Source organism: Musa acuminata, chromosome BXJ3-8, assembly GCF_036884655.1.
Source record: "Musa acuminata AAA Group cultivar baxijiao chromosome BXJ3-8, Cavendish_Baxijiao_AAA, whole genome shotgun sequence".
In the NCBI taxonomy this organism is placed as follows: domain Eukaryota; kingdom Viridiplantae; phylum Streptophyta; class Magnoliopsida; order Zingiberales; family Musaceae; genus Musa; species Musa acuminata.
In genome coordinates this window covers 41,365,096-41,380,142 of record NC_088356.1, presented here as the reverse complement: position 1 = coordinate 41,380,142, position 15,047 = coordinate 41,365,096, and the positions used below count along the sequence as shown (strand labels likewise).

Sequence of the window (15,047 nt, the reverse complement as noted above, 5' to 3'; positions counted from 1 at the left end):
TTTAACAAAACAAATAATATCTTTTATATCTCAGCCTAGTCTATCAATTTTTTCAAAAATGATAGAAGGCAAAATGTCTTTTGAAATAGAATGCAATAGAAACAAAGACTGAACGGATTACCTACTCCTGACGGTCAAAGCGAGCCCTTTGCGTATCATTGAAATAGTTAATATAACTTAGCTGGGTCTTCACAAACCCAGAGATCAGAGCGTTCGTGTGCACATAAATATGCATAGTCCTCCAGAACAGAGTCCGTGGAAGGTGCTGAAGTCTTATCTTCCACCAAGAAGGGAGGAGGGAAGAAACAAGCAGCTCAGATATCAGTCTTCTTTGCCTAAGACAATGTTGCGGAGCCACATCTTACACTGGCAAAGCATTCCCATCTGAAATGATCAAAGCTCTGTGAGTAACAGACTACACTATTCATATCAAGTCAAATCCTACAATAAGACGAAGAAATCATTCATACCGACATCTTCCCCTCTGAGGATGTTGTATGCAGACAAATTCATGCACTTTGCCCAGAGACTATGAAAACTCTCCTATACAGCGAGCACAAAGTTGATGTGCAGCAACACTTGCATTCACATAATAATCTTGTTAAGGAATTATGCAAGCTAAGCTCCAAAGAGGCGCACAGAAGAAAATGAGACTGGAGAAGAACAGAAATATCAAAATAGGAAGCGTTTCAAGTCCCGTAACCTCAGGATTATCTAATTTTGTAACTTCTATCGGTAAAATTTGAAGCTCTCAGACGTCTCTTACACCACAACCACATCTTCCCAAAGCCATGTAAAATTTACAATCTCCATGATCAATACATGTGCACTAAGACACGGAGCAACATTAAAAAGATACCAACAATCTCCATGCTGTAAAATTTGCCAATCCAATTCAACATCAGAGACCAATTTCCTGCGTGCTCCCAGATGTGTGACAATCTACCTGTGCAAAGAGCATAACTCCTGAATATTGCGATAATTACAGTGGCTCTGCAGCCAATTATACAGCCATAAATGAACATACTTTTGGGTGTATAAAGTGTGGTATCAAAATGATTGAGTGATTTCTTTGACTTTATTATTTCTATTGCTTATCATTGTTATTGCCATCATCCTCAAGCTACACATGATCAATAGGCTCCTCGTTATTGTCTGCAAAGATAAAACCTCAACTATGTGTTCACAGAAGTAATATTTGATAAAATGTCAACAACAAAGTTATTACTCCTTCAATGTTGAGTTGATGTTCATTATCAAAACCATCTATAAGGGTTCAATAAGTTAAACAGGCAAGACAAACTTCACTCACCATAAAAAATAAAAAAAAACCCCTCGGACCAGTTCCATTTTCCCATGGAATAGGACAGCCTAGAGAAGCTCCGAGTTCCACTTGGATTGACCATCTCATTTGAGCGATGATCAATCCTATAACAGCATAGCTAGTTGCTTCGTGCTGTAACACATTGCAAGCTTAATATTTATATTAAGTAAATGAATAGCACATTTATCATTGCGTAATGAAACAAAGACCATCCAGCTTAGAGGTTCAAATTGATGAATTATATAAGTTACCGGACATCCTCGATGTAGTTTGCATAGCTGGTTGTTCTTTGTTGACTATAAGAATAGAAACAAAATAGTTACAGTAACATTACTTCTTTACCAAAATTTTTTTAATTAAACAAAAAGAATCACTTCGCTCAAGAGGATAAGGATGATATAATTCTGCCAAAAGCCTGAACATTGTTAGGACTCTAAACATGGTTAAGGCTAGTAGTTCTTGTGAGATTAGCAAACTTGTGAGCTTGTTGCTAGCTTCCCTATCTATGTGCATCCTATGTTACAATCTTTATAATGATTCTGAAGGAACCAGGGAGACTTCAATTCACATCCTGTGTTACCATGCACCGAATCTGAGTTAACCCATACAGACACCAACAAGAAAGGCCACATCATTACCTATTAACAATCTGCGCCATAATTTGTTTCACTATTCTTCAGCAACAGCTTCCAATTTTAGCTTCACAGAACAACACCAACAAAGATTCATGTCCCATCCAAATTATTGAAGTTATCATGCATGCTTTGTGATCTGATTCATCACAAACATATTAGGATTTACAACTAATGCAGCTGCCCCCAATAAGGAAAGACCAAAGATAGAGAGCCATTCAGCTGGTTAGGTGAACAAGTACCAATCAATTCAAAGTTTGAAAAGATAGAGGTTTTGTGCCGAGCTCAAAAGAAAACAGTCACTTGGCACCAAAAGCGTTCAGGTGATTGAATTAATTATGTACTTACGTAGACAGGATAAAACCAAGCATAACCATCATTAATTGCGGAAACATGAGGCATCATACCTTGAGGTTCCAAATCTGAGTTCACCTACCAACATTGTCCATTGCATCGACATCTCAAAGCCAATCTATCCTGCAGATATGAGACAGGTTCTCCTGTACCGAAGATGGCATCCAACCCCTCAATGATTTGTCCAACCCGACACACCTCAGAGATGGACTTGCCAGCATCATCCGCTCGACATCGTTGGCAGAGATACCATAACACGAAGCTAAGACAAGGATCTTTAGTGCCGGGTGGTTCGAGTAGGAAAGAATCCCCACACCAGTAACCAATTCACAACCCGTCACGTTGATCTCAACCATGTTCCTGCAGTTCCGAGCCAGCGCAATAAGTGTGGCATCGGACAAATTGATTAGCCACGAAAGATCAAGACTCTGAAGGCCAACGATAGACGCAATGGCGATGCCTCCCACATCCGTAATCATCGGCCCGCAGTCTGCAAGACTCAATTCTTCCAAGCACGGGATGTGCCGCAACAAGCAAACACCGAGGTCTGTAATCTGATCGCATTCAGAGACGTCCAACACTCTCAGGGATCTCGACAATGGCCCGTTGGCCAGACAAGCCAATCCGGAGTCGGTGACCAAGGGGCAGCCCCGGAGGCACAAGACCATCAGCGAGTTCAAGGCGCAGAACGCTCCGACCGCCCGGTCCGTGACCTTACTACACCAGGACAAATCAAGAGAAGATAAACCCTTGGCGTGCTTCGCCAATTCGATGGCACCCACGTCGCCGACTCCCTTCCTCCTCCTCAAAGAGATGTTTTTAAGTTTCCGGCAGCAGATGGAGATGGCGCACAAGCCGGCGTCAGTGACGTCAGGCGGTTCGACGCCTTGGGGCTCTTCGTCGAGCTCGATCCGGCTGCGGTGGGCGTTGAGGTTCAGGGATTCAAGGTCAGGGCAGGATCGAGCGATGAGGTCGAGGTCGGCGTCGGAGATGGGCGTGGCGGCCTCGAGGGCGGTGAGATTGGGGAAGCGGGGAAGGAATCGGGGGAGGTAATGGGGGTCGAGGACGCGGAGGGCGGAGCGGGTGAGAGCCTCGACGCGGCGCCACCGCCGGCAGACGCGGGCGCAGGACTTGCGGTCGCGCCAACGGACGACGCTTCTCAGCACCAGCCCCAACTCGTCGTCGCCGAGTCTCTCCATCACCCACGACGATTGCTTAACCACGAGTCACAAAGCTGAGCAGGTGACCATGAAATGGCGACTAAAATTAACACGTGTCAAGTTTAACGAACACAGGCCTGAAAAGACCAGCCCAATTATAGCCCAAATAATCGTCGCGATGTCATGGTTATGGAATGCGAGCCGAGTCATGATTCATCGTTGAACAACAGCCCGTGGGCTAACTAACGGTTGCACGACTGTTAGTGGTACCGTTGTGATGAAGCATGTAGTTAAATAATCTAATGGAAGATATCTATGTTATGTTGGTGGGTGGGTTATATATATATATATATTATATAAAGCTCGAAACGAAAGAAATAAAGAGAGTAGTGGGGGGAGCAAAAGTGAAATGCCGGACCATTCGAACATGAAGTAAATAAAAGCAGGGGAGTGCAAGGTGGATAAGCTAAACTAGAACGCCAGTTGCTTCCTTTTCCTGATCGGTGCACCCTCCACCATCACCACCACCTCTGCCATGGCGCCACCTTGGTAGAATATGTAATCCGCTTTAAACGCCGAATCGGATAGAATATTTGGAGAAGCCGAATCCGGGGACTGAAGTGAGACCTGCACATGTACATTAGCATCCAAGTGGATGGAGGCGACGAGTGCAAGCTTTTCCTGCTTCCCTGCCCCCTTTCTGCTGCCGGAGACGCTGCTGTTGCTGCTGCACTGGCGAATTCTCATTCGTCCCCTTCGCTCCCTCCTCCAGTCCTCCAAAGATTACCTTTTGGAATGCCCACGTTGATGCATGATCCTACCCTCTTAGTTATGCACCGGGTTTGGTGAAAAGAACTCTCTTGGTACCAACCAAGAGAGTTCAAGAGAAGGAACGCTCTCTCCCTCTCTCTGCTTGCACGCCATGGCGAAGCAGAGCAAAGGCCACGCCTATGGTCCACCTCCTCGCCGTACGAGGAAGTGGACCGCACGCGTGAAGTGGCGGGCACCATACCATAAATACCAGCGTGAAACCTCCTCTCTCTCTCTCTCTCGTTTGGGTCTCCCCTTTGTGTACTAACCAAGATCCTGTTTCCTACTGATTCGCCATGAAGCAGAAGCACCCAGTTTGGAGTCTGCAGCTGATCTCTGCTCCTCCATTAGACTGATAAGACTAAAAGCCAACTTGGGGGGGGAGGTACCAAACAAGGCCGCATCAGAGACATACCCAAGGCATTAGGCATTATTCTGCTCAGGCCTTCTCGCCTGCCGATCTGAGTCCCACTGCTAAGGCTCCGATCACCATCACCCGGTCACATCAAGCCCCTGGTTTTTCTCCCTGGACACTTTACCATCTTTATCAGCTTGACAACAATCTTGATGATGTGCTTGGTCCATGTCTGATAATATCATAATGCGGTCATGTAAGTTCTCTACGAATGTTGGAGGCAGAACAGTGTCAGAGTCTTGTCAATCACACAACACAAAATGCAGAGCTCATAAAACATTTGCATTTCTGATCGGGAACTTGTCTTTCCGATCGAAAGATCACAATTTGATCTTATCAGCTGCAGACTCATACTAATCCAACATCCAACTGGAACTCATACTTGCTGCTGCTGCTGCTGCTGCTGAACGGGAAGGAAGAAACGTTGCCATGACATCAAAGATGACAACATGCTGATCTCCATGAACTCATGCATGGCTGAACTCTGCAAACACCTGCATCGCACTCATGGTCTCTACTACTTTATGGCGATCATACATGGTCCTACCTGAGGTATTTTATACATGTAGTAGTGAAGAGGAAGTAACCGAGGCGCATGCAAGAAACCCCTCATAATTCTGTCCTCTATGTGCCCACACATCCCTCCACGCCCACTGCTTCCTTGCTTGCTTGCTTTCTCTATATAAATATATAATCGCCAAAAACACATACGTTGGACTTCTCTCAGGTTTCATATCCAAATTGTTTGCCCACTTTAAGGCAATGAGTTAATAGCATTATATATATATATATATATATATATATATATATATATATATATATATATATATATATATATATATATATATATATATATATATATATATATATATATATATATATATATATATATATATATAATGCTTTAAGAGCTGTTTAAGTTGTCCATTTTGCAGCTTAATTTTGAGAGAGATATATGTTTTGTCCATATAAATATGTGATCATGAAAACAGAGTAGTTGGATTTTTACATCATTTTCTCTACAATATTCCTAGTGTTTGAGTCAATGGACCCATATATAATGTGGCGGCTGCTCTTACAAGTAGCAAGTCATCGTCCAATAGCTCATCTTTTCACTTGACATCCAATTATTGGAGATAATAATCCAAATTAAATTATTGACATGTCGTTTTTATTATGTGCACTATGTGATGTCTTAATTTATATTTAATTAAAATGTTAATCGAGTGATTACACTTAGCTTAGCAAATATTGTAGCCTCGCGCATATTACTCACTATATTTCACGACATGCGAAAATTATATTTACTACTTATTTTAATTATTTTTTATTTTATCATAATTATCACTTGTGAAATTACCAAAGGAAGAAAAATTATTCTATTTATAAATCGAGAATTTCCATGTATAAGAATAAATAAAATTATCCTAAAATGATGTGATTTATCATAACAGTAAATTCTAAAACATTCCATATAAGAATCTATCATACAAAAAAAAAAATCCAAATATCACATCACTTATGATGATAGTTCGATATATTCCTTATGTTCGAGTAACGTCTGAATTTTTGTATACCATAATAATATTATATATTTAAATTATTTTGAAAAATAAAAAATATTTATGACGACATAAAAACTTCGACCTCCATTATTGGATCCAAGCTGAACCACCAAAGGGAGGCTAAGGCGATGTGGGGGCAGTTCCTTAAATTTTGCGAACATGGCGAGGTTAGTTTCGTCAAAGCATTTTATCCCATATAAATAAGCTCCTGCTCGCCTTCCCCTGCGGTCGCTCGTCCGAAGACCCGACGAGGGAAATAGAGACAGCGTTTAATCCACGCAAATTGAGCCCCTACTCCTCTTCTTTGGAGGAGGAAATTGGCTCTTGGAGACCCGCCGTGCTCGTATTTCGATCAAAGATCGCATTTTTTTTTCCTTCTTCTCTTTCTTCTGTCGAATTCGAGCTTCCTTAGTTCGAAGCGGTTGTCGAATGAACTCCTGATTTCTCTCTGTCCCCCCCTATTCGAAATACCCTGATGGAATGTAGCTAAGCTCCGGAGCTGTCCGCCGATAACGCCGCAAGAAAGGATTGCTGCCTTGTCGTACGGCCGCAACGTTGGGTACTGTTGTGGCGGGTGGAGCCGTGGATCGAGGATTGCGGGTACGAATCGCTGCCACCGCCCGTCTTTTGCTTTTACTAGTATTTGCTTCGCTTTGTTGTTGACAAAGATTGGATTTCTCGGCGCCGATCCGTGGGAAGGCTGCGGATCTTGTGAGATAACTCGCCGCTGGCCTTTGATCGAGCTCCGGATGTCGAGAAGTCGCCCCTGCTCGCTTTCTTTTTCCGGAGATCCTTGAAAAGAGTCGAGGAGCGAGTCCGGCTCGACTCGGTGACTCGCTCGCGTCTCGCCAATCAACAGAGGCTTCAAATCTCGAGGAGGAAACCACCATCTTTTTCCTGTTTCTTTTTTTTTTTTGTTCCTTTTGGTATAGCTTCGGAGAACGAGAGGTCAAAGCTGGGAATGTCTTCGGCCGCAAGGCTTAGAAAACTAAAAGCACAAAAAAGATAGAAGATTCTTCAATATAACAAGTGACAAAGAAAGAGGAAATCTTATTTAGAGCAAAAGAAAAGCTTCGAAGAATCTCCAAAAGGCATCTAACAAAGCTCTCAATTATTTGAGGTTGCGCGCTCGTATACTTGCTTGTTGCGCCTACCGCAGTACCTGTTCGACACTGGTCTTTGGAGTTGAGCTCTCTTTAGAGATCTCCAATCTCGAAAAGACCTCGTCTTTCTTGTGCTTGCTGTTGTCCGGATATATGAAGAAAGGAGCACCGGAATTTGGGAGCGCACAACGGGTTAGGCTTAAATTTCCGAGCTTTTTGTGATTGAAGTGGTGATTTTGTCGAGTGGTTGATGAAAGGTCGCTGATTTGTACCCACTCCTGATAATATCCACAGAAAAGGTGCGCTCTGTGGTAGCTGGTGGAGAGCCTTTCTCTTTGACTGCCGGTGTTCGAGAGATGATACCTGTGACTTCTTGCAAGGAGGGGAAGATGGGGATCGATCAGGGGAAGTATGTCCGATACACTCCGGAGCAGGTAGAGGCTCTCGAGAGACTATACCATGAATGTCCCAAGCCGAGTTCACTTCGGCGGCAGCAGCTCATTAGGGAGTGCCCCATCCTCTCCAACATTGAGCCGAAGCAGATTAAAGTTTGGTTTCAGAACAGGAGGTATAGATGTTTCGTAGCCAATCGATGCTTGTCGCACTTCTTGTCCGTTTGTTCACACTTTTCTTGCTTTGCCTTGTCGTTTAAGGTGCCGAGAGAAACAGCGAAAGGAATCTGCACAGCTTCAGACCGTCAACAGGAAGCTGACAGCAATGAATAAGCTTTTGATGGAAGAAAACGATCGGTTACAGAAGCAGGTCTCTCAGTTGGTATACGAGAATGGCTACTTCCGTCAACAGACGCAAAATGTAAGCTTCGGATTAAATTTCTTAAAGCAAAGGATTCCTCACGATGTTTTCGTCCTGCATATTCTACTAGTTTTAATTTGGTTCTTCCAATTTGACAGACTGCATTAGCGACAACAGATACAAGCTGTGAATCAGTGGTGACGAATGGTCAGCACCATTTGACACCTCAGCACCCGCCAAGGGATGCTAGCCCTGCTGGGTCTGTCAGAAATTGCTCTGATCTCCAGTGTACACTGTCTTCTTTAAAGACTTCTTCATGGTCGATGCCAACAGAGTTTGTTGTGCTTGTTGCAGAATTATATCCATCGCAGAGGAAACTTTATCAGAGTTTCTATCAAAGGCTACCGGAACTGCTGTTGAGTGGGTCCAAATGCCTGGGATGAAGGTGTGGACATCCCTCTTTGATTTGCTTGTTTGTCTTTTACCTTGATTTCTTTTCTTAGGCGTGGATGCAATGAAACCATGTTCATGTCTATGTATCATCCTAATCTTTAATGACAATATCCCCATCTTATCTCGGTTTCTTCAGTGCTTGTGAATTTTCTTTTCAAATTTGAAATGAGTTGATTAATTTGCTCCTTTGATCTTCTCTTTTACTGAACAGCCTGGTCCGGATTCCATAGGAATCATTGCTATCTCACATGGTTGCACTGGTGTAGCAGCACGAGCTTGTGGCCTGGTAGGCCTTGAGCCTACAAAGGTATGTTCAAATTGCTAGATGACTACTCTCTGGTCAATATTTTTGTCTAATTAATTTGCTTGTTTCAGGTTGCAGAAATCCTGAAGGATCGGGTATCGTGGTTTCATGAATGTCGATCTGTGGATGTCATTAACGTACTGCCAACTGCAAATAATGGAACCATTGAGCTGCTGTACATGCAGGTAACTATAGCTTGTGTCACCAGATGAAAGTGTTTTGGCAAACTAACATATCTTATTTTGAAGGTCTATGCACCAACAACATTGGCACCTGCTCGGGACTTCTGGTTGGTGAGATATACATCAGTTCTTGAAGACAGAAGTCTCGTGGTAAGCTACAATTATTCTGGTTTCCTGCACCATGCTAGACTTTTAATAACTTCACTGTCATTTTAAGATCTTCCCCCCCTCTACAATCTGACATTTATCTCAAAATATGTAAGGTCTGTGAAAGATCTCTCACTAGCATGCTAGGCGGCCCAAGCATGCCCCTGGTGCAACCTTTCGTCAGGGCAGAAATGATGCCTAGTGGCTACTTGATAAGACCATGTGAAGGTGGTGGGTCTGTTATTCACATTGTTCATCATTTGGATTTGGAGGTAATATAGTTTTAGCCGATCGAACCAACTTGCTGTTCCTTTCTGTTCTTAAACTTTGTATGTTTTGCATGATTGGCAAGTCTCATAACTATTTTGTCCATGAAATAGCCATGGAGTGTGCCTGAAGTTCTAAGGCCACTGTATGAATCATCTATTGTGCTTGCTCAGAAGACAACACTGGCGGTTAGTTTTTTCCCAACACTTTTTGTTATTGATTCATCATGGAACTTGTTGCAGAAGAATGCTCATTCATATTGGTTTTATCTTATCATGGAAACAGAAATAATCCTGCAAATATCTCCTACTTTGAATGGAATTGTTATTGTTGACCATGATACAGCAATCGATGTTACGAATATTTTTACTCTTTTACCAAATTGTGCTGCTTTATTCAGGCTTTACGCCATCTAAGGCAGATCGCACATGAAATTTCTCATCCTTCCATCTCTGGATGGGGCAGACAACCTGCAGCTCTAAGAGCTCTTAGTCAGAGGTTGAGCAGGTAGTAGCTTCTAGTTCTTGAGCTTTTACTTGCTGTTTCTGTGTTGTCTTCTGAATATTTTCTACTGGGAAACTCCTTGATTGCTTGCAGGGGTTTCAATGAAGCTGTTAATGGGTTTGCAGATGACGGGTGGTCTATGGTCACTACTGATGGCATTGATGATGTTACTGTTTTTGTAAACTCATCTACTAGCAAAATGATGGGTTTAAATCTTGGTATTATAAATGGATTTGCATCAACAAGCAGTTCTGTGCTCTGTGCAAAGGCATCCATGCTTTTACAGGTCAGTATGCTTAACTTTCGTTTATTATATATATATACACACACACATATACATATACATATGTATATGTATATCCATGTATCTATTCTCCTTTTCCAAGTAAAGATGTACAGTACAAAATCAATTATCTTGCAGGACAGTAATGTAAATAATGATATGTTTGACTTATTGTCACTTCCTAAGACGATAAGCTATTTCTCTATATCATTTAGAATATGCAGCTTCTGGTATTATCTGTATTAGTCACAATAAGAGATGCAACCAAACATGCAATTTCCATCTTTCTGAATTCTGATCTGGTGACAGATTTCAATTTGTGAGGGTTTTCTTTAATTTATTATATAAGAAGACTTACATGAGTAAGCATACAGTGTTGTTCTGTTTTGCATCCTCTACTATACTGTTTTTTTTTTTACCTTCAGCGTACAAAGTTACCATAAAACTAGAAACAGCTGGCCAAATGACAAAAAAGCAAGCTAGCTAGCCCTATATTGGGTGTGATGCCTGCCCGCTTGCAGCTTGGTATTGATAAATTTCTTGACACAATCCTTGTAAATAATATGTTATTCCATGAACTATCTTCATAGCATTGCCAGAGAGGTTTGCAATGCCTATCATGATTAACTTATGGTGCTAGGCATTCTGCGGTTCTAATTTGTCTATACCAAAGAAGACATTGCTACATGATTAACATCTTATAAATGGTTCATCCAAATATCTGTTGCTTAGTTTCTAGAATGCTATTTTTCTTTGTCTGTTTTCTTTTGGCTTTGCTTTCTGGTCCACTGGAAACAACATTTCTTTTGACATTTTCGTGCTTCTTTGTACGTGTAGAATATATCTCCACCAATGCTCCTAAAGTTTCTTCGGGAGCATCGATCAGAATGGGCAGACAGAAATATTGATGCCTACTCTGCTGCAGCTGTCAAGGCCACTCCCTGGGCTTTACCTGTATCTCGCGCTGGATGCTACGGTGGCCAGGTCATACTACCTTTGGCTCACACACTTGATCATGAAGATGTATGCTACCATCATTTTTAATTTAATTTTGCTAGTTGGAGATGTTCATTTATCTCTAAACCTCGTTTACATTTTTAGCTTTATTATGATCGAAATTAATCTCTAATTCCTTTCTTTTTCTTGCCAGTTCTTAGAGGTAATTAAGTTGGAAAACTTTGGCCATAATCAGGAAACACTCATGCCCCAAGATCTGTACCTGTTGCAGGTAGGTCTCCAGTTCTCTTCTGAATTTGCTTGCTGCTGCAGTAAGACGCTAATCATTTAATATTGGCTTTTCCTTTTTAAAGGAAAAAATCTAGAGAGAGTAATATAATTGAAATGAACATCTGGAAGCTACAATTTCCATTGCCCACTTTTTATATAAGGTTGCAATACTTATGTGAAGACTATTGTCCATTATGACAGGTTGATCTAAGTTTAATTTAGTGAAGTGGCTTGTGCTGCTTTACAGTGGAGTCAATTTGTTACACCCTAATCTCAGGATATTTTTTATGGAAAAGATGTAAAAATTTGACAACTGAATTATGGACATATAGAAAATGTGAAATATTACCCAGAAACATATTATCCTCATCCTAACATTTTCCGATATAAGATATCATTTCTTTCTTAAAATTCATCTCTTATGGAAATGAGCAAACAGATTAGTATAGTGATACTCATGATGACAATGGACTTTGCAGCTCTGCAATGGAGTAGATGGGAATGCTTTTGGTACCTGTTCTGAGCTTATATTTGCCCCAATAGATGCATCTTTTGCTGATGAAGCTCCATTATTGCCTTCTGGTTTTCGTGTTATTCCTCTTGACTTTAAGATGGTAAGGACATTGAGACTCTACAATTAATTGTTGCATAAAAATTTCTTAATGATTTGTTTTATCTTTTGAGCTGTAGATGACACTTAAATCATACTAATGACTTTCATATGTTCAATTTTATTGGTGCTGTTTACAGGATCCTACCAGTCCCAATCGCACCTTGGACCTTGCTTCTGTTCTTGAGGTTGGACCAACAGGCAGTCGAGCATCTAATGATTATTCAGGCAATTGTGGCAGCACCAAATCTGTAATGACTATAGCATTTCAGTTTGCTTTTGAGAGTCACCTCCAAGAGAATGTGGCGTCCATGGCTCGACAATACATTCGCAACATCATAGCCTCTGTCCAGAGGCTTGCCTTAGCTCTCTCACCTTCATGCCTTGGTTCTCATGTTGACCTCCGGATACCACCAGGAAATCCCGAAGCCGTCACACTTGCTCATCGGATTTGTCACAGCTACAGGTTTCATCTTTATAAGCAATTGACTACTGCACTATATGTTACACTGTCATGATACCACATGAATGGCACAGTGTAAGAGTAGGTATAAATTGTTTGCATAAATTACAAGCTGTTTATGTAGCTGAACATATTCATATTTTTTCAATGTTTATATTCACGCATGCAGAATTGAGACAACTATGTATACATGTAAACTCACAACATACACATACTTTCATTATAATATTTGTTACAGTAAAATGACTTATGTGTCTGTCTAATCCAAATTATATTCTAAACATAAAATTTTCTCAATCAATTATTACCAGAGATTGATTAGTGTTAGCACCAGATGTCTTTAGCTTTTCATGGTCCCATCCATGTACTGGCATTTGAAGCTTCACAGATTTTCCCAAACTGCCAAGCCAACAAAGATTTTTATGTAATTCAATTGCTACCCAAATTGCATTTCATGGACTTCCTGATTTATAAATACCATCTTAATTTAATGTCATCTAACTTTGTTGTCCCTTTGCTACAGGGCTCATTCAGGAGTAGAACTTGTAAAACCATCTACTGATGGTAATGACTCTCTTTTGAAGATGCTATGGCATCATTCAGATGCAATCGTTTGCTATTCTATGAAGGTCTGCCTTCCTTCTAAGTTCTTTTATAGCCGTAACCAAAATTTGTTCATGATATCTACGTCAAACTTCCCTATTAATTTTCTGACTGCTATGTTTTACAAGAATTACCTCACGTAATTATCATTGTGCACTCTAGCTGTACAAAAATATATATATTATGGATTGTTGTTATTTTTTAACCATGTTAGTGCATGAGTCTCCACTATAACATCTTCTCACCATTAAATCTGACTTGAATATGCCATCCTTATCTAGGGTGGCACCAGCCTACCAAGGTAATTAATGTGTGGATCTCTAAACCTATTTGTCAGAAGTTACACAGAGTAACATGATTCTCCAAAAAAGTAAGTAACACGAATAGGAACTAATAGAGAAAAAGAGTAAAATTGAGTCATTGTTTTGTTTCTTTAACAATAATTCAATGTCCAGTGTAATCATCACCACATTGTAGTCTGCTAAAGTGAGTGAATGGCCATCCGGTAAAATGCCCAGGAGCAAAAAAGTGTGTTGTGACTTCTAGACTGAACATCCAACAAAGACATATGCCTGTCATTTTCGTTTTAATGGTTTATCTTATTTATTTAGTAATTGACCTTTATACCATTAAAATGCTTATAATTCTTGGTTGATTTCTTGCAGACTATTCCAGTTTTCACCTTTGCCAACCAGGCTGGTCTTGACATGCTAGAGACTACACTGGTTGCTTTGCAGGATATCACCTTGGAGAAGATTTTTGTTGACGAAGGAAGGAAGACCCTTTGCACAGAATTCCCTCATATAATTCAACAGGTTCATGTCCTCCCAGTAATCTTTTTTATACCGAATCATGTTTTAGAAATATAAAACATATATTCACATTGCATGTGTATACTATTTTCAATACCAGTGATTCAAAGAAAGCTCCTTTTCTTTGGAAAGCTGAATTGGCTCAGAATCCTAGTTTTTGTTTGATTTTAGAGGATACACCATTGCTACAAGTTGAGTGGTGGGTTTATTTTCCACCTGATTGGTTTTAAATGTCAAATTCTGTTTTTGTGTGGGTGGATTTCTGATGTCTTTGCAATCCTATTAAGCATGTCGAGTGACTTGTCTTTCATATAGAAAGAATTATAATTAGTCTTATTTTAAATTTGTGTTGTACTGTTACACATGAAACCCTATGCAATTTACAGAGCTAGTTTTGGACTTCCACGTGCAGACAGATTAATATTTGATTTTAGTGCTGCTCGTATGTTCGGATTTCTCATTTTAAGTTTCATTTGCAGGGTTTCGTTTGCTTCCAAGCTGGCCTGTGCATATCTAGCATGGGTAGGCCTGTTTCCTATGACAGAGCAGTCGCATGGAAAGTGCTCGATGACGAAGACAATGTCCACTGCATATGCTCCATGTTTGTAAACTGGTCCTTTGTTTGAACATATTCTTTCCGATGAGAAAAAAAGATGCCCTGCATAGTTTCTTTCTTTTGTTTTTTGTTTTTCTTTTGTTTTTGTTAATATTGCTGTTTACATTATGCAAACTTAAAAATGTTCAATTTTCTGGAGTTCTATGCATCTCTAGTTTAGCTTATCAATCTCGCCCCCAAACGGTTGATCGGGAGGAGAGGTGTCGGCTAAGACCATCTTTTTATCATTCCACATTCATCATCTTAAATTACAGTTTGAGTCCTGATGCTCTTAGTGTTCCATATTTTGTCTTCTTTAGCTTCAAACTTGCCTGGAGAAAACTGAGATCTTGAAACTTGGCTGTATTTTTATTTCTATGGTAAGATACGATTGTCTGATTGATATATCTTTGCATGTTCCGAACGACAACGGTTAGAACTTAGATATGTGCATAAATGATGTTCATCACATGTATCTATG

The 15,047-nt window shown here is 40.6% G+C and overlaps 2 protein-coding genes across 5 annotated transcripts; one reads left to right on the top strand and one right to left on the bottom strand.

The window, feature by feature from the left end:
- LOC135584489 (uncharacterized) lies at positions 1 to 3,566 on the bottom strand. 3 transcript variants are annotated; one of them, XM_065163106.1, is made up of 4 exons: positions 2,364 to 3,565; positions 860 to 946; positions 471 to 578; positions 1 to 384 (listed from the first exon to the last, which is right to left on the bottom strand). In XM_065163106.1, the coding sequence occupies exon 1, from the start codon at positions 3,507 to 3,509 to the stop codon at positions 2,418 to 2,420; it is 1,092 nt and encodes a 363-aa protein (XP_065019178.1). In that variant the 5' UTR covers positions 3,510 to 3,565; the 3' UTR covers positions 1 to 384; positions 471 to 578; positions 860 to 946; positions 2,364 to 2,417. The 3 variants fall into 3 exon arrangements, with proteins under 3 accessions (XP_065019178.1, XP_065019177.1, XP_065019176.1); XM_065163105.1 differs by having other exon boundaries at positions 471 to 1,456; positions 2,364 to 3,566; XM_065163104.1 differs by having other exon boundaries at positions 471 to 946.
- Positions 3,567 to 6,503: 2,937 nt separating this feature from the next.
- Positions 6,504 to 14,725, top strand: LOC135645821 (homeobox-leucine zipper protein ATHB-15-like). 2 transcript variants are annotated; one of them, XM_065164604.1, is made up of 20 exons: positions 6,504 to 6,860; positions 6,960 to 7,555; positions 7,658 to 7,931; positions 8,017 to 8,176; positions 8,275 to 8,375; positions 8,471 to 8,561; positions 8,781 to 8,876; positions 8,945 to 9,058; positions 9,122 to 9,205; positions 9,319 to 9,474; positions 9,583 to 9,657; positions 9,870 to 9,976; positions 10,067 to 10,259; positions 11,094 to 11,240; positions 11,407 to 11,484; positions 11,963 to 12,097; positions 12,234 to 12,559; positions 13,080 to 13,185; positions 13,825 to 13,974; positions 14,451 to 14,725. In XM_065164604.1, exons 3-20 carry the CDS (start codon positions 7,720 to 7,722, stop codon positions 14,595 to 14,597), a joined length of 2,478 nt encoding a protein of 825 aa, XP_065020676.1. In that variant the 5' UTR covers positions 6,504 to 6,860; positions 6,960 to 7,555; positions 7,658 to 7,719; the 3' UTR covers positions 14,598 to 14,725. The 2 variants fall into 2 exon arrangements, with proteins under 2 accessions (XP_065020676.1, XP_065020675.1); XM_065164603.1 differs by having other exon boundaries at positions 11,094 to 11,279.
- Positions 14,726 to 15,047: the final 322 nt, after the last annotated feature.